At 49.5% G+C, this 27,645-nt stretch overlaps 1 protein-coding gene across 1 annotated transcript in view; it reads right to left on the bottom strand.

Annotated features, from left to right (window-relative positions):
* Window positions 1-4,190: 4,190 nt before the first annotated feature.
* LOC135253316 (heparan-sulfate 6-O-sulfotransferase 1-A-like) overlaps window positions 4,191-27,645 on the bottom strand; it is a 117,189-nt gene continuing 93,734 nt past the window's right edge. Inside the window, exon 2 of the mRNA XM_064332442.1 lies at window positions 4,191-7,839. Coding sequence (XP_064188512.1) covers window positions 7,122-7,839 — 718 coding nt within the window. The 3' untranslated portion in view covers window positions 4,191-7,121. The remainder of the gene's footprint in view (window positions 7,840-27,645) is intronic.

Here is a 27,645-nt window from a genome sequence, read left to right as displayed (position 1 = left end):
ATTATGTTAATCTTTTTCTGTTAGTCCACCGACTACAGTCTACTGTCTGCTGTCTATTGTCTGCCATCTGTTTATCCTGATGACATTGTCAACTCTGCGAATGCTATTTTTGATTGTTAGATCGCCAGCTGTGTTAGTTCTTTGTAATAGAAAATTATTTTGGATAAGAGCACAGGTTGTAAGGATAGTCAGTGATTACCTTCCTACTTCGAAACATCTACAAGGAATTAGAGGACGGACATTTTCAACTCCTCAACATGTGTTCCATCTTTCCAGTGATTGGATAAAGACTGTTATAATTGCTGTCGTTAATGGTGGTTATAGCAGTGTTTATAGTGCATTATAAATGCATAATAAGGCCCTATAACTGCAGCTATAAGGCTTTATATATTTTACTTCATAGAAAGTGTTACCTTCATATCAGGTATGGTGTAAATTAATTGCCTTATCATTTTTTTAATTGTAGGCCTACGAGCAAGAGTTGCACTTTCGTCACTCAGTAACTTGATGCAATATTTGTCAAATATTTTCTTTTATGTTTGTATTGTTAAACCTATCTAGATTGATTTATTTTATGCACTTTACAGACTGCATCACTAACATTTTAAAATTGATTTCTACACGGTTTCCGTAACAAGAGGTAAGGAACCGCCACAAATAAAGCACTTAACTCAGCTTCCTACAGTGCAGTTTATGTGCTGTTTTGAGAAATGTTTAAATGCTTAGAATCATTGTGAAAGTTTACATTCCATCACTATAAAGAAAATGTATCCTGCATGGGTGCTATTTTGCAACAGAACCAGCAAATTTATTTTCTCATGCTATATCTGCTTGGCTTCAGCAGGGTACATTGGTGATTTGCAACTTTTTGAGGATATCCCAGCAAATTGTGTGCTAGCAGCGAACAAAATAATGCCATTAGGTGAAAAAGATATCCACATTATCTAAAGGTGAGACAAAGGCAGCCCTTTGGAAAAGAAGCATTAAACTGCAAAGCTTAGCTTCATAGACCAGGTCTGGAATGTTCTGCTGGCTGAATGTGTGTCAATTCTCCCTGGCCGTGTATTTCAGGAGGGGGATGCTAATGTATTTATTCATTTTACCCATATTGAGATTTCCCCAGGCAGCAGTAATCCAGGTCAGGATTGCATCTAGCTCTAACTTTGACATCATAGCGGGGTTACAGAACTGAGTGCCCAGAAGGATTTCCAGCTTGCCGTCTGCAGTCCTCATGCAGTAGCTGAGGCTAAGAGCGAAGGCAGCCAGTTCCTTCCCACCCAACACAAGGTTAATGGGAGCAGTGCTTCACTACCAGAGGCAGCTGGGTCCACCAGCAGGTGGCGATGCTCCTCTTTGGTCAATGAACATGCCTATTACCTCTCTAGTAGGGGAAAAAACGAGTGCACAAAAAACAAAAAGACGTAATGATTGACGGAGCTGCCCTTGCGACGCCCTGTGTTGAAGTGATTTCAACCGATGTTCAAAAAACCTGCACGGCTGCTGCCATCTGTTTTCGATCTGTCGGGAGGGACGAGCTCAAACCCAAACCGTAATCCCAATTCCCTCATCTTCCTCGTGTCGATATTTCAAATTTAATAGGATTGTTAAATTTTCCAGATTGTCCCTACAGCTGCTGTTGACAACCCCCACCCCCCCACCACCACCCCACCCCCCAACTCCCACTCCCTGCCCTTTGCCGTTGCCCCTTCCTCTCCAGGCCCACTCCAGGGCCGTTCATTTTTTTATGGGGACTTTGCTCTCAGCTGCCTATGGCTGTAGCACATGCATGCTGGGAATGATATATTCCCGCCTTGACCCCGAGTGTTTGTGGATGCCCCCTGGGACCTCTGCCTCCGATGAGTTTACAAGGCAGGTATTCATTAGCGTATCCGCTCCCGGTGCTTGCCATTAAATTTAAACCTTTCTCCATGCAAGAAGAAAAGAAAAGAAAAGGGATACCTGTTTCTGAAGGCCCAGAAGGTGCTGTTTTGTTTGCTTGTTTATTTTTTAACAGGAGAGTGAAGGCCCAACTCCCATATCTGAGGCGTAATGGCTTATATAGGCAAAGCTGTCTCATCCTTCCTCACTCACAGAGGCTATGACACTGAAACTGCTGGATCCGATTATCATTATTTTTTTCTTGCTTTTCGGTGTATGTGGGTATGGGTGTGGAAGGGTACCGTGTTTTTTAACAGAATTTTACGAATGACACAAAATTTGACGGCACTGAAAAATGAAATAAAACAAAATGGATATCCTTCCATCCCAGCTTGTGGATTTCCCTCCCTTTGGAAGTGTCTGCAGCGCACACACCACTTTGAAGGGAAAATCTCAAAGCAGCCAAACAGATTAAAGAGCCTGACCTTCCAGGGAGCGGCTGGGCCCTTGCTCTGATTCTCTAAATCACTTGGACCTGGGGCGGGGGCCGGTGTCGCAGGAAGCGCACTGTCGAGGAGGCACGGCAACAGCCGCCCTGATTTCTAAGGTTATTAGAGTCAGGTCCCTGGCCTGTGCAGGTCACGCGTGCTATTTAGTGCACGGTGGGAGGGGTGGGGGTAGGAGGATGGGGGGTAAAAGAGGTCTTCCAGGAGTCTATGGGTGGGGAGGGGCAAGGAGCCACACTCTCGGCCCGAATTAAACGGTAGATCAAGTATGACAGGTCCAAAGATGAACCAGATTGTTTAATATGGGGTCAAGGTTCCATGCGCCGTAGATCAAGGAATTGGACAGCGGCTTGTGGCAGCGGTGAGCGGATGGGGGTGCGCAGGGCTTTTAATCTGATTTGCATCAGTGCTTTTCCAGTTAACTCCTTGCTTGCGTGATTTTACTGTGACTCTGGAATTGCAATCATGTCAACGATGGGGCAAAAGCTAACCTGGCCGCGCATAGCCCTACGGAGCTCATTCGACATAAAACATATTACTTTCGCGCTCTCTGCCAAGCGAAGCGGAGTTTACCGCCATTTATCAGACCTAGGTTTATGTCACGGGACTCAAAGGCCGAGATTTCTCACTTAATGGGCATGCCTTTTGATTCCAATTTCAGGCTCTGCTTCCAGAAATGGTGAAAACAAACCAGACAATGCTAAAGAGGAAAATGCGGCCAATACTAAATTCAATTGTTTCATTGGGGTGTGAGTGTGAAATATTATAAAATGTTTCCAAAAAACAATTTGACGTCCCTTATAACCCAATACTTTTTGGAATAGATTGTGTTAAACACTTTGCCGTTTATCTTGTATTAAATACTTTGGCATACATCTTGTGTTATATACTTGGAAATATACCTTCAGTTAAATACAGCATCCACCTTGTACAGCAAACTCTGATCAGTTTGTTCTAGAAAATCCATGTGCTTTCTTTTGCTTCAGGAAATTACAATTACCAGCAATTTCACTCCTTTCCTAGTAATGCATTTTAACTATGTGTAATTGATGCATACAAGTCAGGCATCGTTACATCATTTATGAAGTGGCAATGCACATTATTAATAATCTGTTTAGTCATTTCCTAAAATGGTCATTAATACACATCTGTAAAACCTTAGGTTTTGAAGTTAATTCACAGCCATTTTCATACATAAAATTCAGATCAGATTTTCTTATATCAAAAAAGTGAAAATGGGTTCTAGTTGTATTTATAACTTTCCATTTTTAGGCGTACCACAGCACTCTACTAGAAAGCTTTTTGACTGTAAATCAGAAAAAAAATATCCATTTGCTATGTCCGCTCCAAACCATCAAAACTCCATTATGCAAATACGTCAACAACATCTCTCAAGACTAATCTCAATGTTCTCTCTGCTGTTCTGCAAGTAGTGTTTGTAGCTTTTGTGAACATTCGTCTATTGGTTTTCTGCTCAACGCGATTTCCCCTCAAATAATGGTGTTCGTTTTCTGTGGTTCCCTAAGTGAAAGAGAAGGATTATTTTTCAGCCGACAAGAGCTCTCAGTCATAGCTCAATGTGGATGTCTCAGTGTGGGTGATACTGTATGTACAGATAGGTGTGTGACGAGGGTTACTAATTTAATATGTTACAGTGAATCCTCTGTGACAGGGAACAATTAAACAAAATTCATAAATTAGCACAGAAACTATGACTATTGTAACAAAAGAATAATAAATGCAAAAGAAAATTTGAATAGTTTTTTCTTCCCCAAGCACTCAGTAAAGAAAGGCAAGACTCCTTGATTTCTTTAAAAAATGAAATCTCTTTAATGTTGGCTGGATGATGGATGATCCATTCTGCATGAATGGTAAAAATACTCACATCACAGTAGGAGCAGGGCACAAACTGGGAACGTACTTTAATGTGTTCCACTCTTTTTTTTTTTTACCATCCCTCACACTGGGCGTTAGGTAACAAGCTCCCCTGTTCCATCCCACCCCATAGTCTCAAAACCCCGAAATTCAAACCCCTCTGTACAGTTAATGAAAGGACCTTGATCCCAGGCTCATGAGAAAGGGGCAGGGTCATCCTGAAGTGGTCTCTCTTGCTTGGTCACATGATCAGGGCTAACTGGCGGCACAGAGGACTTGGTCCAAACTGTCCCATGATGCCATGGGAGGACTCCACACACAGCCATAATGGATTTGGTTCCTGTCAAGGTTAAATCCAGTTTTGAGAAACAGACTCTGGGGATAAAACTAGCCTGCAGACCTTTTCCTGATTTATGGACAACAATGAAAAAACCCAACACAGATCAGTTTTATATCTATATTGCACTGGCGTTTGCAACAGAGGAATCTCAATATTATCAGTTGCCATGAGAAAAAACATATATAGTTCTGTAATGTATTACATTCATACATAACACAGTCGTATGCACTACAATTAAAAAATAAATAAAAAAACTATAGTATACTAAAATTACAGATTCTAAAATATCTACAAAATGCAGTGCAAGTGTTGAGGTCATGCACCAAATTAAAATGACCACTATAATGCATCCTACTTCTGTAGATACCATTTGCGGTAGAAGCTCTTTCTACTAAAGTAGAGTAAGACCATTGCACACCATGAACAGTTTAGATCACTTTCTGTTTTGTGCGAAATGTCAAATGCAAGATAAGCACTTACGTAGCTGCTGTGGCATTCTTACATAGTGCTTATGGATATGTTATGTATGCATTATGAATATGCAGTTAATGCAAAAGCATGAAACCTATCGAGTTGAAACAAGTTTCGTTTTGTTTCTTTGCGCATCCAATTAAAACAATACAATGCAGAAGCCATCTTAAGACTTTTCAAAGAGCTGGCCTTGGGTAGCAAACAGCATCCCATCTGGAACATTGTCGATTCATTCTGACAGAGCTTTTTACAGATACACAACAATTGAAATCTGAAATGCCAAGGAGCATGTTTATGAGAATAAACCAAAAGAAAAGGACCGAAAAAAAAAATAAAATAAATAAAAACAAACTTCACCGGTGGAAACAAACTCACTTACATGTAGGAAAAAAATATATTATTGGGGGGACAAAAGCTTTAATTCACAGTATGTAAATAATCACGTACACCCTATTGCCATTATTTGGTACGTTTTTTTCTGTTGGTGATAGTTTTTGTGAAAACTATGTGATCACAAACATAAAGGATAGTTCGTTTCGACAAGAAACACCAGTAACCAGAGAGCACCAATGAGTTGCATACAAAAAAAAGTAGCAGTTCCGTCATAACTGTTTGCAGTGACAGTTAATACCATCTGTAGAATTTAAATATCACCAGATATTGACATGGTTATTACATAGCCATCTGTGGTAAATAAAGCACTCCCAAAATAACCCAGGGGAAAGTCCTCACAGCAGCCATACTGGAATCTAAACCCAGAATACTCCATCTCTCTCTCTCTCTCTCTCTCTCTCTCACACACACACACACACACACACAGGACCTGGAGAGAGAGAGAGAGAGAGAGCCCTGCAGACTGACTCAGGTTTTTGGAGGCAACACGACTCAGGACTGCCTTTATATTCTTCACAGCAAGAGGGCAGCAAAGAGGGACTGGTGTACTACAGGAATACAATTAATCCATTCCTTTGACAGACCCTTGAAGTAGGACACAGAGGACTTGAATTTCATAAAATAAAATAGTAGCAATAGTAGCATTCAACCCTTAAAGATTTTTGACAGTTAATTGTGGCTCATTTTTCCAGAAGTCATCAATGCCAAGACACCACCTTCACAATCGAATGGTCCCCTGCAAAATGCCATAAACACGAGAACACTGGAATGACTGGCCATTTTATACATGTATTAAAGAAACTGGTAAAAACACTTATACAGAAAAAAGTCTGTTTATATTAAGATATAGCTCTAAATCTCTGATAAAATACGTTAGTACACCATTAGACATTTGATCCAGATAGACTGACAAATTTAATACGACCCTGCCAAGCCGGGACTTCCTTATCCATATACCGCTTCAAGGTGATTTAAAAACAAAGGGGAAAAGGCCATTTTATAAAAAGGTCTCTCGTTAATGATCTGAGAAGCTATTATATTGCATTCAAAAAGCGTTTCAGGCTGCCCGATTGGTCTTGCTCTAATTAAACCTTCCCTCCGCAAAAAGCCATCATTTACCGTCCATCGTTTACAAAAGCGTGAACAGTCACTGAAGCGCGCGTTCGCTCAGTGTTTAACGAAACACTTTTTTTTTTTTTGAAAACACATTTCTTTTATTTTTACAAATTATCTGAAATTGCTTTTGTCCTGAGGAGCACCCAAGCTCATGCAGATCTGTGCACTGTCTCAGCCACTGGGCTCTCTGCCCAACCAATCCTCCCCCCCAAGGTATAGATGGCCCTGGCCTCACGGTTCAGAGTGAACTGCTAGGAACTATGGGTAATTGAGTGCCTGACAAGATACAAAGCTCTTAAATACAAAGCTCCTCTTCATACATAAAAATGATACAGTGTTTGATGAGCAGGAGAGGGGTGCATCAGTCATATTTACTCCATTCCTTGGGCTGGGGGGAGGGGGGGAGGGGGGGAAATTAAGGGCACCGTGAATGAATAATTTGGGAACGGAAACATCAGCGATCCCTCCCGCGCGGTCGCCAGAAGGACCTTCTGTCTCCTCCTCCCGCCCTCCCTCTCCCTCCCTCCCTCCGCCCGCCCGCGCTACCACTTGTTGATGATGTGGTTCATGTAGTCCTCGGTGGGCAGGCGCGACCCCTCCTCGGGCCCCTCGGCCCCCGGCGCGTCCGGGCGGGAGCGGCGGGCGGGCGCCCCGCCCTGGCTCCTCAGCATGAGCCTCTGCTCCCGGCGGTCCAGCTGGCGCTTGTACTGGTAGCGCTGCTGGAAGAGGTCCTTGGCGTAGTCGTAGAGCTGCACGTCCAGCTCGTTGAGCTCCTCGATGCGCAGGATGGTGTCGTTGTCCACGTCCACGCCGGCCGCCCGCGTGCTGTTGTACTGCACGAAGGGGCGGATGAAGCGCAGCCGGAAGGTCCTCTCGAACAGGTACTGGGTCTTGCGCTGGAACTCGGTCAGGCCGAAGAAGGCCATGTCGCGCAGGTTCTTCTTGGCCGACTCCAGGAGGAGCTGGGCGCGCTTCTTCTCGGGCACGAAGGACATGTTGTAGCAGCCCACCAGGCTGAGGTCGGCCAGCATGCGCACCTGCCGGTTGTTGGCCAGGTTGTACGGGCAGTCCATGAACTGCTGCAGGGTGCAGCCCGACCAGTCCGTGCCCTCGTAGCAGGCGGGCAGCTCGTCGGGCGTGGGCGTGCGCCCGTCGCACATGTGCAGCGAGGTCTTCCAGGTGGCGCCGCGCTGCACGTGCCGCCACTCGCTCAGGTAGCGGGAGACGGGGTCCCGCAGCAGCGTGATGTAGTAGAACTTCCTGCGGGAGCGGGAAGGGAGGGAAGGAGGGAGTTAACACCACAGATACGTGATTAGAATGTTCTTAACTGGACGTTCTAATGCTGATGTAACAATCGCTGCTGGTAACTGAAAGCGGTGTTCTAGAACACTGACACAGAATTCTGAAAAAAAACGAAAACATTCCAACCCTATTCTTCAAAGGGTTAAGGCAAGCGCAGACGCTGCACAGATCGGCAAACGGCAAGCAGGACCGGGGGGATGAAGGTGAGGAGCAGAAGTAGACCCGAGCGGCTAAAGAAATGAAGAACTGGCCACAGCGGAGTGCTACCGTTCATCGTCCCATCCGCACAGGACAGAGGCGTTCTCCCTGTGCTTAATCTTAGCCTTTTGACTTTGGCTGTCCCGGACGGACGCGCTCCAGCATAGAGAGAAGGCTCTGGAGCTCAACCCGGCGGATCGAGACGCCGTCGCTCCCACGCCGACCGATACGCACCGTTTTCGGTGGAGGCCAGAGAGAGTGGCCGGGGCCGCCGGGCCGCGACCATCCGCCGTCCCCCCGCCCCAATTCCCCCCCCTGCGTGGGGCCTTTGCCGGCAGGCGGGAAGGTTCGGAGCGCGTTCGATTACGTCCTCGCCTCGCGATCGCAGGCAGAGTTCCGCTCCGTCCCAAACGACGCGCTAGTCAGACATACTGCAGGCTAATGTGATAAAGCGGAAGAGCTCTGATAATGAAGCTGATTGATGCTGAACTCCATTTATCCGTACAGGGCCTCACGCATATTTGCATTAATGGGGGCCTTTTAAGTACACCAACAGAGGGATCCATGCAGCAGCCAGCCAGATGGGCTGTCTCCCTATTAATCATTCTGCGAGAGACCCGAGCTCATTTATTTAATCATAATCAGCCAATTAATTCCACATCAGAGGATTAACAGTTTGCACATTTTCAGATTTTTTATTTATCTTTTTTCGTGAGGGCAGGCTCCCTGGGAGAGGCGCCGGTCCCTCCTGACCCCCCCCCCCCCGCCCCACCCCCAACACCGCGGTCCCGCCCTTTCCTCTCCAGGGGTGGGCAGCCCCACGTCGCGTTTCACTCGCGGCTCTGCGGGTTACGGAGCATTCCGTCGGCTGACTCCGCCCCCGCGACCTCGCCCGCCGCCTCCTCTGCTCGGGATGCTGGGGCGTGGGCGGTTCCTCTGCGGGATTCCGTGGAGGGGAAAAAATTTCTAAATAAAAGCCCCTTCGCGCTTAATTGTCAGCGGCTCTCGAAGGCACCGTTTCTCAGATTTTTACCCCGCGCACTGCACAAGTCATTAATAAAGTACAGTCCTGAGCTCAGCAGGGAGGGAGGGAGGGAGAGGGAGAGGGGGAGAAGAGGGAGGGAGGGAGGGAGGGAGAGAGAGATCATTCATTCTGCTGACTCCACAGTGGCTCCTAATCTTGATTCATCCCGCAGCCCTGGGGAGAAACAGTCCAAATTCATAAGCGGGCGGGAGAGGAGGAAAGGCTCAAACAGTACGGGACGCAGATGAAATATTACAGAGCGCAGGACCGCGCTGCTGATGGGAGCCATATGCCGCTGTAACGGATAGCGGACGTCTATGGTAAACAAGCTTCCTCTTTTAACAGGCCGACCACCAGAGGCCCCGCCCGACGGGCGGACAGATGAGCGGAGACGCCGCGGCGAGGCTTCGGTCGTTTCGGCTAATTGGCTTTCCCCGCTGCGCGCCGCCACGCCCGACGGCAAGGAACCGAACACCTGACCGCTCGCAACACAACCAACATCTGCCTCTCTCCCTCCCTCTCTCTCTCCATCGCTCGCTCCCTTCATCTGCCTCTCTCCCTCCCTTTCCCTCTCCATCGCTCTCTCCCTTCATCTGCCCCTCTCCCTCTCTCTCTCTCTCCATCGCTCTCTCCCTTCATCTGCCTCTCTCCCTCCCTCCCTCTCTCCATCGCTCTCTCCCTTCATCTGCCTCTCTCCCTCCCTCCCTCTCTCCATCGCTCTCTCCCTTCATCTGCCTCTCTCCCTCCCTTTCTCTCTCCATCGCTTTCTCCCTTCATCTGTCCCGTTCTCCCATAATCTCACCCTCAATACGACTTCAGTAGCATGATGAACATAACGCAATACTTGCATTGCAAACTATACTCGTAACACGGAAACAGTACAATATCACAAAATCTTACTCACGCCCACCCTCTCTCTCTCTCGCTCTCCCTCTCTCTCTCACACACACACACACACACACACCATTGAGCTGCCATCGTGTTGTAATGAACACTTTTTAAGTTCATTATATTCATTATATTTGCATCAATTTATTTGCTTAAAGCAGACGGTCCTCTTCAGCGACGTCCAGATTCCCCATGCTGGGTGTTTCTCGCTCCTTTAATGCAGACAGAAATTTACAGCAGAAATCTGGGCTGAAAAAACAAAACAAAAACAGTTTGCCCAGTAGTGCAGCAGCCTTGGACCTGACCTTGGGAGTCAAACCGACAACCCTCTGGTTCCAGCGTTATGCGGCCTAAGCGGCGCACAAGACCTGTCCTTCTGGTTGCGACCCCGAGAGTCCGGGCCTTAACCCGAGTCACTCCTGGCTGCACCCAGTCGCTCTACGGACAGATCAAACCATTTTCTTTGCATCTCCACTCCTCTAACACCTGCACCTGACCACTTAATCATTCCCGCCTACACCTGACTGCCTACGCAATCCTGTTCCACACTCACTTTCATCCCCAAGGTCAAAGTGAGTGTGGAACAGGACACACGCACACAACTGCAACTGAACAGAGCCGGTTAAAAAAAAAAAAGGCTAAGCTGTTTTTTTTTAATCAAATATCTCACATTAGCGATTATGGCGAGGCAGCTGCGGGTTCAAATCCCAGACCGGACGCCACGATGAGCCCGTGAGTATCGTGGCTCTGTTATGCCGCGGTGTGACGTATGTGACGAGGTATGAAAGAGGACGCGAGCGCTCTGACGTAGCGCGACCCTCGTTAAGAGGGCTCGTTACCGAGGCCGCTGCGCGCCGGGCCCTCGCCTCCGCTCGCGGGATCGCGGGAGCGCGCCACGCCGCCGAGCAGCCCTAGGACCGCCGCGTAGGAGGAGGAGAGGGAAACGAGATCAGAAAGCAGGAGGCGTAAAAGCGCAAAACGGAAGGCATCTGTTCAGGGCTGAGGGTAGAGAGGGACAGAGAAAGAGAGAGGGAAGAGGGAGAGCGAAAAAAAGAGTGAGAGAGGAAGAGGGAGAGAGGGAGTGGGGTGAGAGAAAGACAAAGAGTGAGAGGGGAAGAGGGAGCCATGGAAAGGGGTGAGAGAGAAAGAGGGGGACAGAGAGAGAGAGAGAGTGAGACAGAGAGAGGGAGAGGTGGGCGCAGGGGCGGAGGGACGATCTGATTACAGTGATCAGGCTCAGTTTAGTCAGCATCGGCGGCAATGCCGGGGGCGGGGCTCCCCGGAGCGGAGCGCGCTCAGTGCGGAGCGTGTGGCAGAGTGAGATATGACGGCTGAGCTCAGATGTAAAGGCTTCCCGCCCGGCGCGGCGCGGCGCGCGGCAGCCTTTCACAGATGTGACAGGCCTAATTTGGCGCAGTAATGTGTGCGGGGGCGCCATCTTTCACACGCAGCCCCCTCTCCCCTCTCCGCTCTCCCCTCTCCTCAGCCGGGACTCGGCAGCACAGAGACTGGGGCTCAGCGCACCGTCCCCCAGCATCCTGCAGTCTGAGAGCAGTGAGTCAGCCAGGGACTAAAGCACACACAGCTCTGCCCAGCACCGCACACACGCACACAACACACACACACACACACACACACAACACACCTAACCAACACACACACACACACACACACACACATACACCTAACCAACACAACACACACACACACACACACCTAACCAACACAACACACACACATCCAACCAACACAACAAACACACACATACCTAACCAACACAACAAACACACAAACATACCTAACCAACACACACACACATACATACCTAACCAACACAACACCACACATTAACATACCTAACCAACACAACACACACACACTCACAACACACGCGCACACACACACACACACACACGCACCTAACCAACACAACACATACACACACAACACACACGCACGCGCACACACACACACACACACACCTAACCAACACAACACATACACACACCTAATCAACACAACATATACACAACATATACACACACACACACACAACACACGCACGCACACACACACACACACACACCCCTAACCAACACAACACAGACACACACCTAATCAACACAACACATACACACACCTAATCAACACAAAACGCACACGCCCCTACTCAGCACCACACGCGCACACACACACACACACAAACACCTAACCAACACAACATGCACACGCACACACAGACACACACACACACACACACCCCTAACCAACACAACACAGACACACACCTAATCAAGACAACACGCAAACGCCCCTACTCAGCACCACACGCACACACACACAAACACCTAACCAACACAACATGCACATGCACACACAAACACACACACACACACACACACACACAGACACCCCTAACCAGAACCACAAACGCACACACACACCAAACCAACACAACACACAAACACACACACACCAAACCCAATGCACACACATACATGCATGTGCACCCACACACAGACACCCCTAACCAGCACCACAAACGCATACACACACCGAACCAACACAACACACAAACACACACACACCAAACCCAATGCACACACATACATGCATGTGCACGCACACACACACACACACACACGCACACATGCTAATCCAGCCTGTGGCCACACAGTCTACTCTGCATCGCACAGCCATAGAACATCCTGTCAAACAAACTCCTCAGAGTGAGAGCAGCCCCCATCGCTCCTATAGCTGGATTTCTCATTTCCCTTTAAGCCCTCCAGGGGAAGAAAGAGACAGCAAACTGAACAAAAATAACAACAACCGTCCACCTCCCGAGCTGACCTCCTCCATGAAAATGCAAAGAAAAATACATAGTAGAGCCTTCTGGATGAACTTTCAGAACTAAAATGCAATTCCCAAACTGACCACACGGTGGGGGTGTATGCAAAAGTTTTTTCATTAGTGCTCTCCGTGATGGAATGGTTAATTAATGCGATTTTGGATATTAGTAACTAGAAGCAGAGAGACAAAGTAATGTGTGGCCTTGCACTCCCCTCCAATATAGATTTCAGAGATGCTGCTACCCCCCACAGGACAGTCCGTGTCGCACACAACGCAGCCGCGCACTTGTTTGCTCAGGTGCAGGGGAGCTAATGCTAAACAAGCCCAGGATAAGCCTGCAATGCAGCAGTGAGAGGGCGCGTTTAATTTAGACACCGTCTCGTTTAATCTGAAAAACGCGCTCTGCCGCATCCCAGGCGCGCCGTGCCGTTTAGGGCTGCGGTGACAGGCTGCGAAAGAGAAACCCCGCTGATATGACCCGGACGAGAGACAGAGGTGCAGAACAAAGGGGAGAGCGGGCGACGGAGAAAGAGAGAGCGAGGGAAGAAAAGAAAGGACAGCGAGAGGAAGAGAGAGACAGCAGAGACTCGGAGGCAGCACTGACAGAGATGTGGACAGAGACTGAGTGAGAGAGAGAGTGAATAAGAGAGAGAGAAAGAGAGTGAGAGTGGAGTGAGAGGGAGTGAGTGAGAGAGAGAAAGAGAGAGTGAGCGAAAGAGAGTGAGTAAGAGAGTGAGTGTGTGTCAGAGGCAGTGAATGGATGAGGGATAGAGAGAGAGTGGTAAGTCAAGGACGGAGTGAGGCGTGGTGCAGGGAGTGAGAGAGAGAGTGGTAAGAGGACGTGAGTGCAGTCAAGGCACGTGAGTGAGTGCTAGGCAGTGGAGCTAGGCGTGTGCAGTGCTCAGGCGTTGCGTGCTAGGCCGTTGGTGCTCAGGCCGTGGTCTCAGTGCGTTGTGTGTCTCAGGCCGTTGCGTGCTCAGGCCGTTGCGTGCTCAGGCCGTTGCGTGCTCAGGCGTTGCGTGCTCAGGCCGTCGCGTGCTCAGGCCGTCGCGTGCTCAGGCCGTCGCGTGCTCAGGCCGTCGCGTGCTCAGGCCGTCGTGTGCTCAGGCCGTCGTGTGCTCAGGCCGTCGTGTGCTCAGGCCGTCGTGTGCTCAGGCCGTTGTGTGCTCAGGCCGTTGTGTGCTCAGGCCGTTGTGTGCTCAGGCCGTTGTGTGCTCAGGCCGTTGTGTGCTCAGGCCGTTGTGTGCTCAGGCCGTTGTGTGCTCAGGCCGTTGCGTGCTCAGGCCGTTGCGTGCTCAGGCCGTTGCGTGCTCAGGCCGTTGTGTGCTCAGGCCGTTGCGTGCTCAGGCCGCTGCGTGCTCAGGCCGTTGCGTGCTCAGGCCGTTGTGCTCAGGCCGTTGCGTGCTCAGGCCGTTGTGTGCTCAGGCCGTTGTGTGCTCAGGCCGCTGCGTGCTCAGGCCGTTGTGTCTCAGGCCGTGCGTGCTCAGGCCCTTGTGCTCAGGCCGTGCGTGCTCAGGCCGTTGCGTGCTCAGGCCGTTGCGTGCTCAGGCGTGGTGCTCAGGCCGTCGTGTGTTCAGGCCGCTGCGTGCTCAGGCCGTCGTGTGTTCAGGCCGCTGCGTGCTCAGGCCGTTGTGTGCTCAGGCCGTTGCGTGCTCAGGCCGTTGCGTGCTCAGGCCGTTGCGTGCTCAGGCCGTTGAGTGCTCAGGCCGTTGCGTGTTCAGGCCGTTGAGTGCTCAGGCCGTTGTGTGCTCAGGCCGTTGCGTGCTCAGGCCGTTGCGTGCTCAGGCCGTTGCGTGTTCAGGCCGTTGAGTGCTCAGGCCGTTGCGTGTTCAGGCCGTTGAGTGCTCAGTCCGTTGCGTGTTCAGGCCGTTGAGTGCTCAGGCCGTTGTGTGCTCAGGCCGTCGTGTGCTCAGGCCGTTGCTCTTTGGCAGAACGCGGCCGCTAGCAGCGCCGCCGCGCCGGCTGACACGACGTCACGGTGATTACAGACACACATCTCCACCATCAGCGCGCGTCAGCACAATGGATCAGAACCAGGCCTGCGGGGACACCGTCACGCCAGAGAGCTCCCCTCCCTCCCTCCCTCCCTCCCTCCCTCTGCCCCATACCACTCTCCCTCTATCTCTCCCTCCTCTCTCTCTCACACATTTCACTGTGCCTCTCTCCCCCCTTCCTCTCTCTCCCTCTCTCTAATCAACCTTCCCCTCCCGTCTCCTTTCCTTTCACCACCCTCACTACTCTCGGCTGAATTTAACGGATAAATGCTTTATCGGCAGGGTGTGTTTTTGAAATGAATACGCGGTCAATGCGTCCCCGTACTTCAGCTGGAAACACGCACATCCGGAGCTCCATTCAGCACCAGCCAGTCCTCTGGGGCCAGCCGCTAAATTCGGTTTGTTCAAATTAAGAGCCCTCCCGGCCCGCCCCCTTTTATTCTCCGCCCCCGTTTCCATGGATATTACACGGCTCAGGGTGCGGGGGGTGGGCGGGAGGGGCGGACAGCCCGTTTAGCGAATCCTGCACGAGCCAATAAACAGATAATTACTCCTGGTCCCCTCTCCGTAGCGCCAGCCAATATTAATAATGCACTCTAGCATAGCCTTATTACTGCATTACACGGCGGCCGCTGCTGATGCTGTGTTTCGTTGTCTTTTTTTTTCTAAATTGATGAAAAGTAAAGCTGACCTAAAAAAAAAAAACCCGCAGTGGCAAGGAAACAGAAGCTGCGCTGTGCATCCATTCACTTCCGTTTGGAAGCCGAGCACAGAGCTGTCGATACGCAACCGATACCAAGGGAAACGGTGCATATTTTCAGTAAATACATGGACAAACAATATTTATGAAGTGGAACTTAACAGGTGAATAAAAGCTCCAATGCTCTTCCAGCTCAGGCAGACAGAGAAACAAAGTCGACTCAGAACTTCACGTGAAAACTTTCCCACAGTGAAGGGGGGAAGGAAGGTATGAATATAATGAGCTCGTAAGGAACAGAGAAATAAGTGGCCGAATTTTCCACCGTCTGTCAGAAACATCAGGGGAAATATCTTAAAGGCACCATCTGAGAATATGACTCATTCATTTTCTCTGTTTGAGAGAGTGCTGTTGGGGAGGGGTGGAGAGGAAACCTTTCATGATGAAACAGCTGCGATCTTGACTGGAGGAAGCCACTGTGTTCCCCCATAATGCACTGCTCTGATCCTGACCGGAGGAGACCAGTGAAATCCCCCCAAGATGCACTGCAACGGCACCGACTCGAGGACACCACTGAAATATCCCACGGTGCACTTCTCTGATCCTGACCGGAAGAGACCGCTTAACTCCCCCGTGATGCTTGGGGACAGACATGTCTGGAGGGGCCACAGAAAAGCCCCATCATGCACTGCTCTGATCGTGACTGGAGGAGGCCTCTGGAATCCCTGCTGAAAAGACAAATTGCTCTCAAGTTGCACTTTCAGGGCGAGTTCAAAACGTGACTCAGACGAGGTTCTCTTTCCCCACAGTCCCCACAGGCCGAGACTCTCCTTAACACGAAGACCATCTGCGACCAAGACCAACGCCTCAGAAACCAGGACAGCGAAACAGACACTACAGCACTGTCAGTACGCACCTAACTGCACGAGAGCCAGAGCACTTACAGAAAGCTGAAACTATGAGAGCGCTCTGCTACCGCACTGTGCACAATCACAGTCATATGAAAGCCAGGCTGCACAGTAGCAGAGCGAGGCCAAAAACATGATCAGACCTTATGCTATGACCCAGTTTCGAAAACCGCCTTCTCAGGAGGCATAACTACCGAGAATGCAGTAGAGGAGAGTCAATGGGACTGATTCAGTCACTTTCGCATTCCCCTTTTGTCCGTGCGCATGCGCTTCTCAATGCCGACTCGAAGAACATCAACGGAAAAATACAGCTGCAAACAAGTCATTCGCTTTTAGAGACACAGAGATAGCTTCTGCTGTATCACGTCTCCATTTATATCGTTTACTGATATAGAGCACGCATCACACACGCTCCGTTAACACAGAGGGTCCGGTATATCGGCTAATAATGAACCGGTGACCAGAGAAAGCCTGTAACCCTGAGCTTAAATCCCTGACGCCTCTGGGAGACCGAGCTCAACAGAGACCGATAGCAGCGTAATCCCCGCCACACTCGGCTAATCACACAGCGCGGGCTCAAACCCGCGACCGTAATCCACCGGGCTTCAGCTCGCGCCCGCGCCGAGCTCCACCGGGCCCGCTGGGGGAGCGGCTCAACCAGCAGCCCGCCGGCTGTGGGGAGGAGGCAGGTTTACGCTCACGTTCGAGATGGCAGCGGCGATTGGCTGATGTGCGGCGATTATCAAAGAAAGATTTCAAATCGAGACGAGGCGGAGAGACTCGAAATGATCCCGAAACTAGAGCGAGATGTACTGCAGTGGAGGCCGCTCCATTTAGCTAGTTAGCTAGAAATATGCAAGTTCTGAAACCACTAGACAAGACCCGGTCTTTGTTCCACATTGTCAGGGTCAGAGACCAAAACCCTACGGATCAGCTTGGATGAGAAGAACAAGTAGAATGTTACAGTATGCAATTTTAACCACTGAAAAAGGATGGTAGCAGAAATCGATTGGTTTATCAAACCGGCTCACGCATGACTTACTGCCACACGTCTGTTGTAACATTGCTGCACATTACGATTGCTAGTTGGTAGTTAGCTGATAATTAGATCCTGATGTACCCTGGCTTCTATTTAACTGCAAGCTAGATTCTAATGCAGGGGCGTCCAATCGTACCAAAAAGAGCTGCTGTGGGTGCAGGGTGTGGGTTTTTGCTTTAGCCCAGCTCTAAGACACTTGATTGAAGACCATGATTAGTTAATTAGTTAAATCAGGCATCGTAATGCTGGGTTAAAACAAAAACCTGCACCCACACCGGTAATTTTCAGATAAAATTGGACACCGGTTCTAAAGTAAGCCGCGGGCGGTTCTGGAGAAGTTCTGCACCTGTGATACTCGAGTGATCTGTGGTACAGTAAATTGATGAGATGTTTAACAACTTATCCATTACATAAATATACTGTAAAGTCATTCTCTTCCACAGAAATAAGGAATTTTACATTGTTTTAGTCCTATACACATTTTGCACAATGCATTTCCCCTCTCAACCCTTTCCTCCACAAGTTTCAGGCCCACCAGCCACAAATAGTGCATGTGTAGGCAGCTTCGCAAATAAATAAATAACAAATAAAAATGCACATCTAAGACTAATGTGGGCGTTTATGTTTTCATCTCGATCGGAAAAAAACGAATCCTTTCGCAGCCACGTCCTAGAAGAGAGAGCGCGTCGTACGCCTGACCCCGTGGCGGGATGAGCCCGCTACGGCTGGGCGGCTCTCGCTAACAGCTCGCTAACACCGCCGTGCGATCCCCGCGATGACAGAGAGAGAGAGAACGCGTCCGGCGCGATAGCAGACAGCCGCTCCGCACAGCCGACTCACGAGGGAACCGCCAAGCCAAGCGGCACGTTCTCACCCCAGAGCGACCATCTCACTCGCCGGCTCGATACGACTTCTCCTCCTTCTCACTCTTCTTCGATTCGTCTTTGTCCCCCTTCTTTCCTTATTTTTTGGCAGGCGGGCTTGTTCAGGGACGGGTTACAGCGCTCGGGTCGGACACTTGCAATTCATCCATCATAGAGGTCTGACACAGGCCAAAACTATTCAAGACAGGAAGTGTAGTCAGGGGTGCGACAGGAGCGTTCCACCAAGACCTGAACCCGCAACCTCTTAACTGAGGAGCCCGGTTCCCCTTCTGACCCTGCCGAGCCGCTGTCTAGTGCCCTTCGCCTTGCATCGTTTCCGCCGTCTGGGAGGAGTCGCGTCCGCCAAAAGCCGGCGCCGGCCTCTTGCAGCCAATGCTCAACGCGATCCGACGAGCGAGGCCCTGGGGTCGCGCGTTTGGCCGTTCGCGGCCAGCTGGGATCGTTTTGCGATGAAATCAAAATGAACACTGACATCATGGGAAAGTCGACGATTCTTAAAAAAACGACGCCAGGATCCCGCGTCTCAGATGTGCTGAGAGAAGGCTAAGGAGACGCAGCCTTCCTACCCAGTGTTGAAGTCATTTTGACAGAGGACAGGGGAGAAAAGGCAAGTTAGCCGGCACCTGCCAGACTGTTGAGGATCGGTGCGGGAGACCGTGTGGTTCGGGGAGGTGGGGTGGATTGAGGAGGGAGAGTGTGTGGATTTGGAAGGGGGGTGTGGGGTGGAAGACTGGGGCCCAGACAGAGAGAAAATCGCACAAGAGGAGTCCCAGATCTGCTCAATCACCCGAAGTGAGAGTAACGATCATAATTTTCACGTCAGAGTAAAGATTAATTTATATTACACAGTTGATAACGGGCAGCCAATCAATGAGCATTGCATAATTGACTGAGGGCGGTTGATGAGTGGGCCAAAATGGACAAAATACACTTCTCCAGAACCTCCAACACCTCCAGAGCCTTTGTCCTCATCCAGCACCAACAGAATTTCAGACACTTCCAGAACCTTCACCGCTTCAGATTACAGCAGAGCATCCAGAAACAATTCACGCAGTTCATGGTGTACTGAGTCTTCGGTGTGCCACACTAATAATCAAACGCCAAACGGCACGGGTAAAAAGACTATTCACATATTACTATCCTTGAGTAATATAAAAATATATTACTATCCTGAAGTCATAGAAAAAAACTACAGGAGCCTCGGACTGTGAGGTGCAGACAGACCTCAGGGAGCCCAGCGGGAACGGAGCATATTAAACAAATTCCAGAGACCGCAGGAGGATGAATAACGGCATGGGGTAAGGTGATTGGCTGCTTGAGGGATTCTGACAGGTCAATGGCAAAGTTCAAGGGCCCCAAGAACGGAGGGAAAGAAAGCCCCCCTCCCCCCTTCACCTCAATTTTTCTGACCTCCCGGCTAGCCAGCGTCTGCAGTTAGCAGGGGACGGTGCTGCTCATAGAGGAAGAACTCTTCCGCAGATAGGTAAATTCCGATGGATCGCGTCCCCCACGAAGCTCACAGTCTCCCTGGTATCAGAGCTGCGAATTTTAACACTGTTTTAGTCCAATACATTTCCTCCTATCCACTGGTTTAAGGTTCGATAAGAAATATCTTCCACCCTGAAATCACTAAGACTATGGTGTTTTGGGGGGTAAGATATTACTTATCAAACATTATACCAGTGGATAAGATGCATTTCCCCTCCTAACCCTTGCCTCCACAAGTTTCAAGCCCACCAGCCACAAATAGTGCGTGTGTAGGCAGCTTTGCAAACAAATAAACAAAGCTTTGCAAATAAAAAAAAAACAGCAAATAAAAATTACATGTTCTGCGGATGGGGAACTTCCGACGGATTGCGTTTTTGCATTTAGTCCTATACCCTGGGGCGCCTCTTCCACTGGTTTATGGTTTGATAAATAATTTCTCCCCGCCTGAAATCACTAAGACTAAGCATTTTATGGGGGGAAGATATTACTTATCAAACCTTAAACCAGTGGAACATAATGACGAGAAAAGGCCACTCAGCCCAACAACGCTCGCCTTTCCTAAATCGTACCTAAACAAACAAAACTTTGCAAACAAAAAAAAAAAAAACAGCTAATAAAAACATACATCTTCTGCGGACGGGTAACATTTGAGGGATGGTGTCGCCCTCCGAGCTCACGGCCTAGCGGTGGAAGCGGCGACTGGGAGCCCGAATAAAAAGACCACTGAGGGGCGCTGGGCGAAGTTCATGAATCTGGGGCTCTCTCAAAGAGGGGCACGCCGAGGCAGAAAGGGGCGCAGAGCCGAGGCCCCGGCTGAATGGCGGCCCTGTCCGCTCGCCGCAGCCGCGCCGCGACCTCTCCGTGCACGAGGCGCACAAACGGGGCTCTGACCGCGCGTGTGGCCGCCGCAGGAACGCGCAGGAAGGACAGGACCCGCCTGGAACGCACGCCATGAGCAACGGCTAGCCCAGGTCCCGGATATATATAAGACGATAAGGCCTATAATTCCTGCCTATTTATCACTCTGAACTCATCTGAGGATCCCACTCTATAAGCTCAGGCTTTATTTATGTGAATTGTACATTAAATCCATCCAAATCAAGCGAGATGAAGTAGGACGACGCTAGTCGTTGTGCATATGCACACTCACCCACCATGCACACATACACACAGATAACGGGGTGACTTTCTCATACACACAGATAATGGGGTGACATTCTCATACACACAGATAACGGAATGACATTCTCATATCCCCCCCCTCCCTCCTCCCTTCCCCCTTCCCCCCCTCCGCCCCCACATGCTCCACTCGAGCCCAGCTGTACCCCTGGCTGTTGTTTCGTGAAGCGCAACACTTGACCCCCATCGCTACTCCCTTGGGTTAATAATCGCAGCGTTTCTTACCTGGGGGTACACTCAGAAGCGCCCTGCCCCCCGTGTTGGCCCCCGTCGGGGGCCGCCCTCTCCCCCAGCGCGCCCGGGGAAAAGCGTTCTGTCAACATCGCTGCTAGTTCAGGGCGAGCGGACGGCCGCGATGGAGGCCGAACAGCGAGCATGCTGGGAGCGCAGGTCAACCTCAGCGCCATCCCGTCCGAGGGCTATCAGAGCAGCGGACGCGATTCATATCGCCTAATGCTGAACTCAGTGGACAAACCCCTGAAACCCTGAAACATCTCGCCTAGGCGCTCGAAATAGATCCAGTCAGCAAGAGCGGGCACACCCACAAAAACGTCATACGCTCTCCAGGCCTAACCCCTGAGGGTGAAAACTTTAAAGTCTTTAAATTAGGACAAAACCTTGTATTAAAATACTGCCATTTTCAAAATGCCAAAAGCTGCTGTGTGATAAAAAGATTTAGTTACAGGATTTGCACTTTTATTCATTGCCAATAAACCCACGGCTAGCAACAGCTAACGGCACCAGCCTACACAATGACATTGTTAACATGGCTTCTGCAATTGAATGTTCGAGGTGAAACCGTTCGATTATGGTCATTAGCTAACGTGCGTCCGCTTTTCGTGGTCATGGATCGTTCTGTAGTTGATGTGGTTCTTTACCGAAGGATTCAATAAGACTGAAGTTGTTAGGGAATGACACCTCAGGCCACTGAGTTGGATCTTTCGTCCACTCGGTAACTGCATAAGGACAGCAGGCGTGTCCTGTCTGGTCTATTTTGCCAGAATATCTTTGTTGTTCTTTAAGGAACAACGGTGTAATACAATTTGCTGACATTATAATAAGATAGCAATTATAGCTAGCTTGAACTGCAGCGGGGCCCTATTTAAACAGTGACATATGCAGGATTGCTCTTCCCCTCACTTGCTGTGTACCTATGACACGTTTCCGACAGTATCTGTGCCACCACCTGGATGTAGATGCTCAAGTTTAAAATATGCGGCTCTATCTGGCAGAGTTCAACTGCAATCCAAATAAATACATTTTATTGAAAAAAAAGGGGTGCAACATGTTAGGTCACCCAAACAGGGCGAGCTTCGCTATATAAGATGCCTCGTGAGGGACAAGGACCCGAATGGCCATTGTGATTTGTCCATTTTTCAATCGCTCTCACCTCTTCCATCACATGCACCACACCACTACGCAAAAAAAAAAAAAAAAACAGCCAATACAATTTTCTCAGGTGAGGCACTGTGCACCATATAATAAGAGAAAAACCAGCAATAGCTGAAAGAAAAAGACGCCTAAAATAAGCCCCTTTTTTCCCAGCTTGCTCGATCAGTTCACTTTCAGCGCACTTAATGATCAAAATCGTTTAGAAAGACAAGGTGACGAACGATAAAGACCTTTTCCTCTGGAAACAGTGTGCTTCTCTGGTGGGAAAAAGAGTGTGAAAATGACTCAAAGCTGCAAGAGGTGGCGCAAGCTTCAACTGAACTCTTATTTCCACTACGGGTCTCTTGTCAGCGAGGAGATAAACTGTACGGTGGGGTCACGGTGACCTAACCTGGTCCAGAAAACTGTGGAGTGGATGGGAATGGATTCACCGTGGGCCGACCTGGCTGAGTGATTTAAGGAGTAACCGAGCTCAACCAAAACCAACCAAAGTAACCAAAGTAGAGCAACTACACTGACCGCCGGTATGAAATGTGAATCTGAAGTAATAAGTAAACTCATAGATTATTACAGCAAGTTAAAAGTGAAGGGGTTTCACTGAGGATTTTTACATTTTTAAAAATGAATTGAAGTGTTCACTGAGATAATTCAAATTTAAATGATGTCATTCAGGGGGCAGGAGTAGAAATTAGTTGCGCGAGCATTTTGCTCTGATATCAAAAAGTATTTTTCCCCACACAGTCAATGCATGGAATGGCTTGCCAAAGCATGACGTTGAGGCCCATGGGGTGTTCAAGAACAGGCCTGATATAGGCCTAGTGCTAGATCCTCTTTAGGCAGTAGGTACAAGGTAAGTACAAGTCTATATGTCACCAAACATGCTGTTCTTATGGTCCTAAGATGCTGACCTCCATGTTTGCTTGTCCTCTCTACAGAACAGCAACCGTGCTTGCAGCTGAGATTCAAACTGACACTCAAGTCAAATATAACTTTTAACTGCACTTGGCAGTAACTCCTGCTCAGCGCACTTTCGTTTCTTGAGACCGGCTATCAAACAATTTGTCTCCTGGAACGTGAGACACTTCCCAGTTCCTCATCGACTTAACCCCCAATCTCAGCCCTCTCATTTGCCTGCACCGTCCCTTCAATTCAGCCGTTTTTTTTTTACAATGGCGACATAATGTTAGGGGCAGGCTTGGGTTCTGAAGAGCCCTTAATTCCCTAACAATGAGCTTAGAACCGCAGATGGCGCGGTGAAGGGGTTTAAGAGCATGCTCTCTTACCGCTGAAGAGCCAGCTCGGCGTGCACGTACTGGGGCCCGTGTGTGTGTACATGTGTGTGTGTATGTGTGTATGTGTGTGGAGCTGGAACAGTGCAGAAGGCAGAAAATGCAACATGTCAGCACCGAGGCAGTTAGAGAAAAAAGCGAGAGCGAAAGAAGAGAGGAGAGGAGAATTTCAATTAGGTTTCTTGTGCTGCTGGAGGAGGCAGGGATATAAGGCAAGAATGATTTATCAAAGGTCTCACATCTCCCAGTAATGAGAACACATGTCACACACAAGGCAGGGGAATATGACTAACAAAAATAGAGTGCTCTTTTATCTCAGCAAGGAGAGTTTAAAAGAATAATATTAAAAACGTGCCCACGCAGGATACTAACACGGCACTTGTTCACGTTATGAAAACCGTACCGTAACTCATTAAGAAAATACGCCTGTGGAGGCACAGATTAAGCGTAAGATTTCAGTGTTTAGGCCATCACGTGACCTACACGCTGAAAGGAGGTAGGTCCCATGCAGCTGCCTCCACTCCCCAGTCCACCCACACAGGACGAGGGACTGGACCGGGGCACTCCGTGGACCGTCGCGGGGCTAGTCCGCTTCCCGGGGGGCCACGCAGCGGGAGCGGTCTGAGCCAAACTCAACGGCCCGGGCGCGGGCGGGGCCACGGAGCGGAGGCGAACCTCATCTCCGCACGGCGCGCTGTGGGGTTAGCTTCGTTAGCTTAGTTAGCTTCGCGGTCGGTCGCGGCGCTAAATGACAAGGCGCGAGCAGATCTCCTCCCCCCCGGGGAGGTTTTCACCGTCGGCCCCGGCGTGCTGGCCGCACGGCTGCCCGCTAGCGGCCGTCTGGGGAGAACCGCGTGGGATCTGCTCAGGGACGCCTTCGGAAGCTGTTCAGCTGATTAACGTTGCTCCAGCATCACAGCGACCCAATGGGAAGCCCCGCTCCCCTGAGACAACTGTGATGTCACCACCCTCTCCCACGGACTAGCAGTCTCTAGAGGACCGCTGCCTGGGAAATGATGGACAATTTTCTCAATACTAATAATGATATAAAATGCATTTATTTAATTTCCCTTGCTTCTGAATAATCCATCGGCAATTAAGTTATTGCACAATTTTCTTGTCTCATTTTGTAATATTCTCTCATTTTTTTTCATTAGAATAGAAAAGGCAATTAGCAAAAATTCTAAACGGAATGCAATTCAGTCAAATCAATTTAATAATAATTTTTTCTCTTTTCTGACTTACATTCCCATTCCCCATTCCTATCCTCTTTTCCTATATATATCCCCATTCCTATCCTCTTTTCCTATATATATCCCCATTCCTATCCTCTTTTCCTACATATATCCCCATTCCTATCCTCTTTTCCCACTCATATCCCTATTAGCTCCATTCCCCACTCCCACCCTCATTCACCATTCATACCTTCTTTACCTACTCATATACCGTACCAATTTCCACCTCCCTTCCCACTCCTATCACACACATCCAAAATAATTTCTCCATTACCCATTACCCATCCCCATTGCCCACTCCTTTCCTGCTTTTCTCATCCCCATTCCTCTGGTGCTGTGCGGCTGCTCTCCATCTGGCACGGCGCGGCGACTCCCTCGTGCCAATTCTGCTAATTCAGGCAATGACGCGTGGCTCCCTACATCACCGAAACCTCCGGCGGCCCGGCCAGCCGGCCTGCTCCGGCTCCGGCTCCGCCAACCACTTCCGCAGCGCTGCAGAGCGACCCCAGCGCCAAGAACCCCTCCTCCCCCCCAACCGCCCTCCGCATCTCTGCAATTACTAAAGCTGCCAATCTGTAAAAACACCGGGGTTATTCTTGGATCCTCCTCCGAGCCGGGCCGCTTCGGCGAGACGCTCCCTCTCGCCTTCCGACCTGCGCCGACGGGAGAGAACTTAAAGTGACGCCTCGGACACCGGAGACAAATTTCCCCGTTCTCGCCGTTTGGTTTCATTTATAAACCCCTGCGTTTGCGCCGTCTCCTTCTATTTTTCTCCTTCCCTTTCCGTTAAACGGTGAGAAGCGGCAGCCGGGAGTACGGAGTCCCGCAGACCGGAATGGGACGGCGAGGACCGCGGGGCTTGTTTTTTTTAAAGAAAAACGGCACCACGCCGTCCAGCAGGCACGATGAATTCAAGGCTCGTTTCCTGGAAGACGAGCGCCACGGTGCTCCCACCGCGCACGGCGTCGGCACGGCGACGCAGCAGGCGTCAGAGGCACGGACGCGCTCTCATTAAAACACTCAAGGCAAGGAGAGGCTGTCCGGAGCCCAGCTCCGGACACCAAGAGCACTTTCAGATGTCAGGGTTAATTTCATTATCTTTCCAAGAGGGCTTCAAGTTTTCACTGTTTTTTTGTTGTTGTCCCCAAATGGTTTCTTTTCTTCACCGGTCTTGGTGAGCGCAGTCGTAAGCCTGTTGCGCATCACCGCGGCGTCCTCCACCGGTTCCACAGGGCGAGGACAGCTTACGCGTCTCGCAAACTGCAGAACGACAGACGAGCTGTGCGGCAACGGCAGCAGGAGACAGAAGCACTTCACCGGGCAGCTCAGGGGTTGGCAATATTTTTTACGTTGAGTTTAAAATTTTTGGTGACTGAGCTGCGTGCCAGTCATTTATCATATTTCTTTACATTATCACCTCAAAGACAAAATTTATAAAGATGACACTTGACATACAAGAACAAAATTTGAGCACACAAACTGCAAAGTGTACCCACTTGCTCAGCTGATGGATCTGTGGCCTGAATGGCCTGCAGTCAGCGGCTGTGAAGGACCTTCATCTGTGAAAACACTGCCCACACGAGGATCCAAGAGCTGAAAGCACCTTCTTCAGACAGTAAATGCAACCTTTCTTCAGAGAGTCTCATTTCCTGGGCAGTGTTGTCCAAGAAGCGACAAGGAAGACCATTTTTATCTATAGTGGCAATTTGAGGTGAATTGTTTGTGGTTCACAAAACTTTGCTGTCCTCAATGTTTTGCTCAGTAAGTCGGTCAGCTGCATTTAAAGTCCTCCGTGTCCAATCGATGAAACGCCAATAAATCCGTGTCACTCACCGGAAAGTTTTCCGGTTTGATCAAAAAAGAAAACAAAGACCAATATTGCTGGAAAAAAAAGTCAGATAAGTTTGACTCCAGCTCTTGCATGTGCATGCTGATATCATCAGGGCTGGTGGGATGATGGACTAAAATCTCCTTTTAAAAAGTCAATGGTCAAATGCCCCACGTGTAATTAGCAAATTTAGCGATAAATGGCTTCCGTGTTCCACAAAGGTGCATGACAGTCCGGCCAGCACTCTGCAGGTGGAGATCGTTAAGGTGTGCTATGATGAGTTTTATCAAACCATTTTATGTGAGGTAGTGTTGACTGTTTTCCATCATTAAGGTCTTGATTTCCTCGGTCAAAACCTTCCAGCGACCCGGCCATGCATTAGTATGCACCGTCAGTTCCTCCAAGCAGAGTTTCTAACTGCCTGTATGTCAAGGGGGAGCAAGCAAAAGGGGAATTTACATTTTTCACCACAGTTGCCAACATGTTATTAAGATCCGAGTTAGACACGTTAGCACGAAGGCTTTCATGATGCTTGACAGTGAAACTTCGCAGTGGGGCGGCCGATTTGATCTTCAGTTACGTTTGCAAATCCCTTCTGTTTCGTTCTGTTTTGTACAAGCGCGATCAGCAGGGAAGGTGAATATTTTTCAGATATCAAGTCTTTGCTCCTCAAGGTGTTCAACAAAGGCCTTGGCTGTGTCGTTGCCCCTGGTTGTAGACTACCATAGATACGTTTTTTAGCCACCGTTCCTCACATATCTAGGCATGCAAATCCGCATGTCTGTAGCGACGGGCTTGCATGCCAAGGATAACACAGTTACCTGGTACCAGTGGACCCCGACCAAACAAGGGAGTTTTTGTTGGGCAAGGA

Source organism: Anguilla rostrata, chromosome 4 (genome assembly GCF_018555375.3).
Source record: "Anguilla rostrata isolate EN2019 chromosome 4, ASM1855537v3, whole genome shotgun sequence".
Taxonomy (NCBI): domain Eukaryota; kingdom Metazoa; phylum Chordata; class Actinopteri; order Anguilliformes; family Anguillidae; genus Anguilla; species Anguilla rostrata.
The sequence above is the reverse complement of the archived record's forward strand: the minus strand, read 5'-3'. Positions and strand labels throughout refer to the sequence as shown.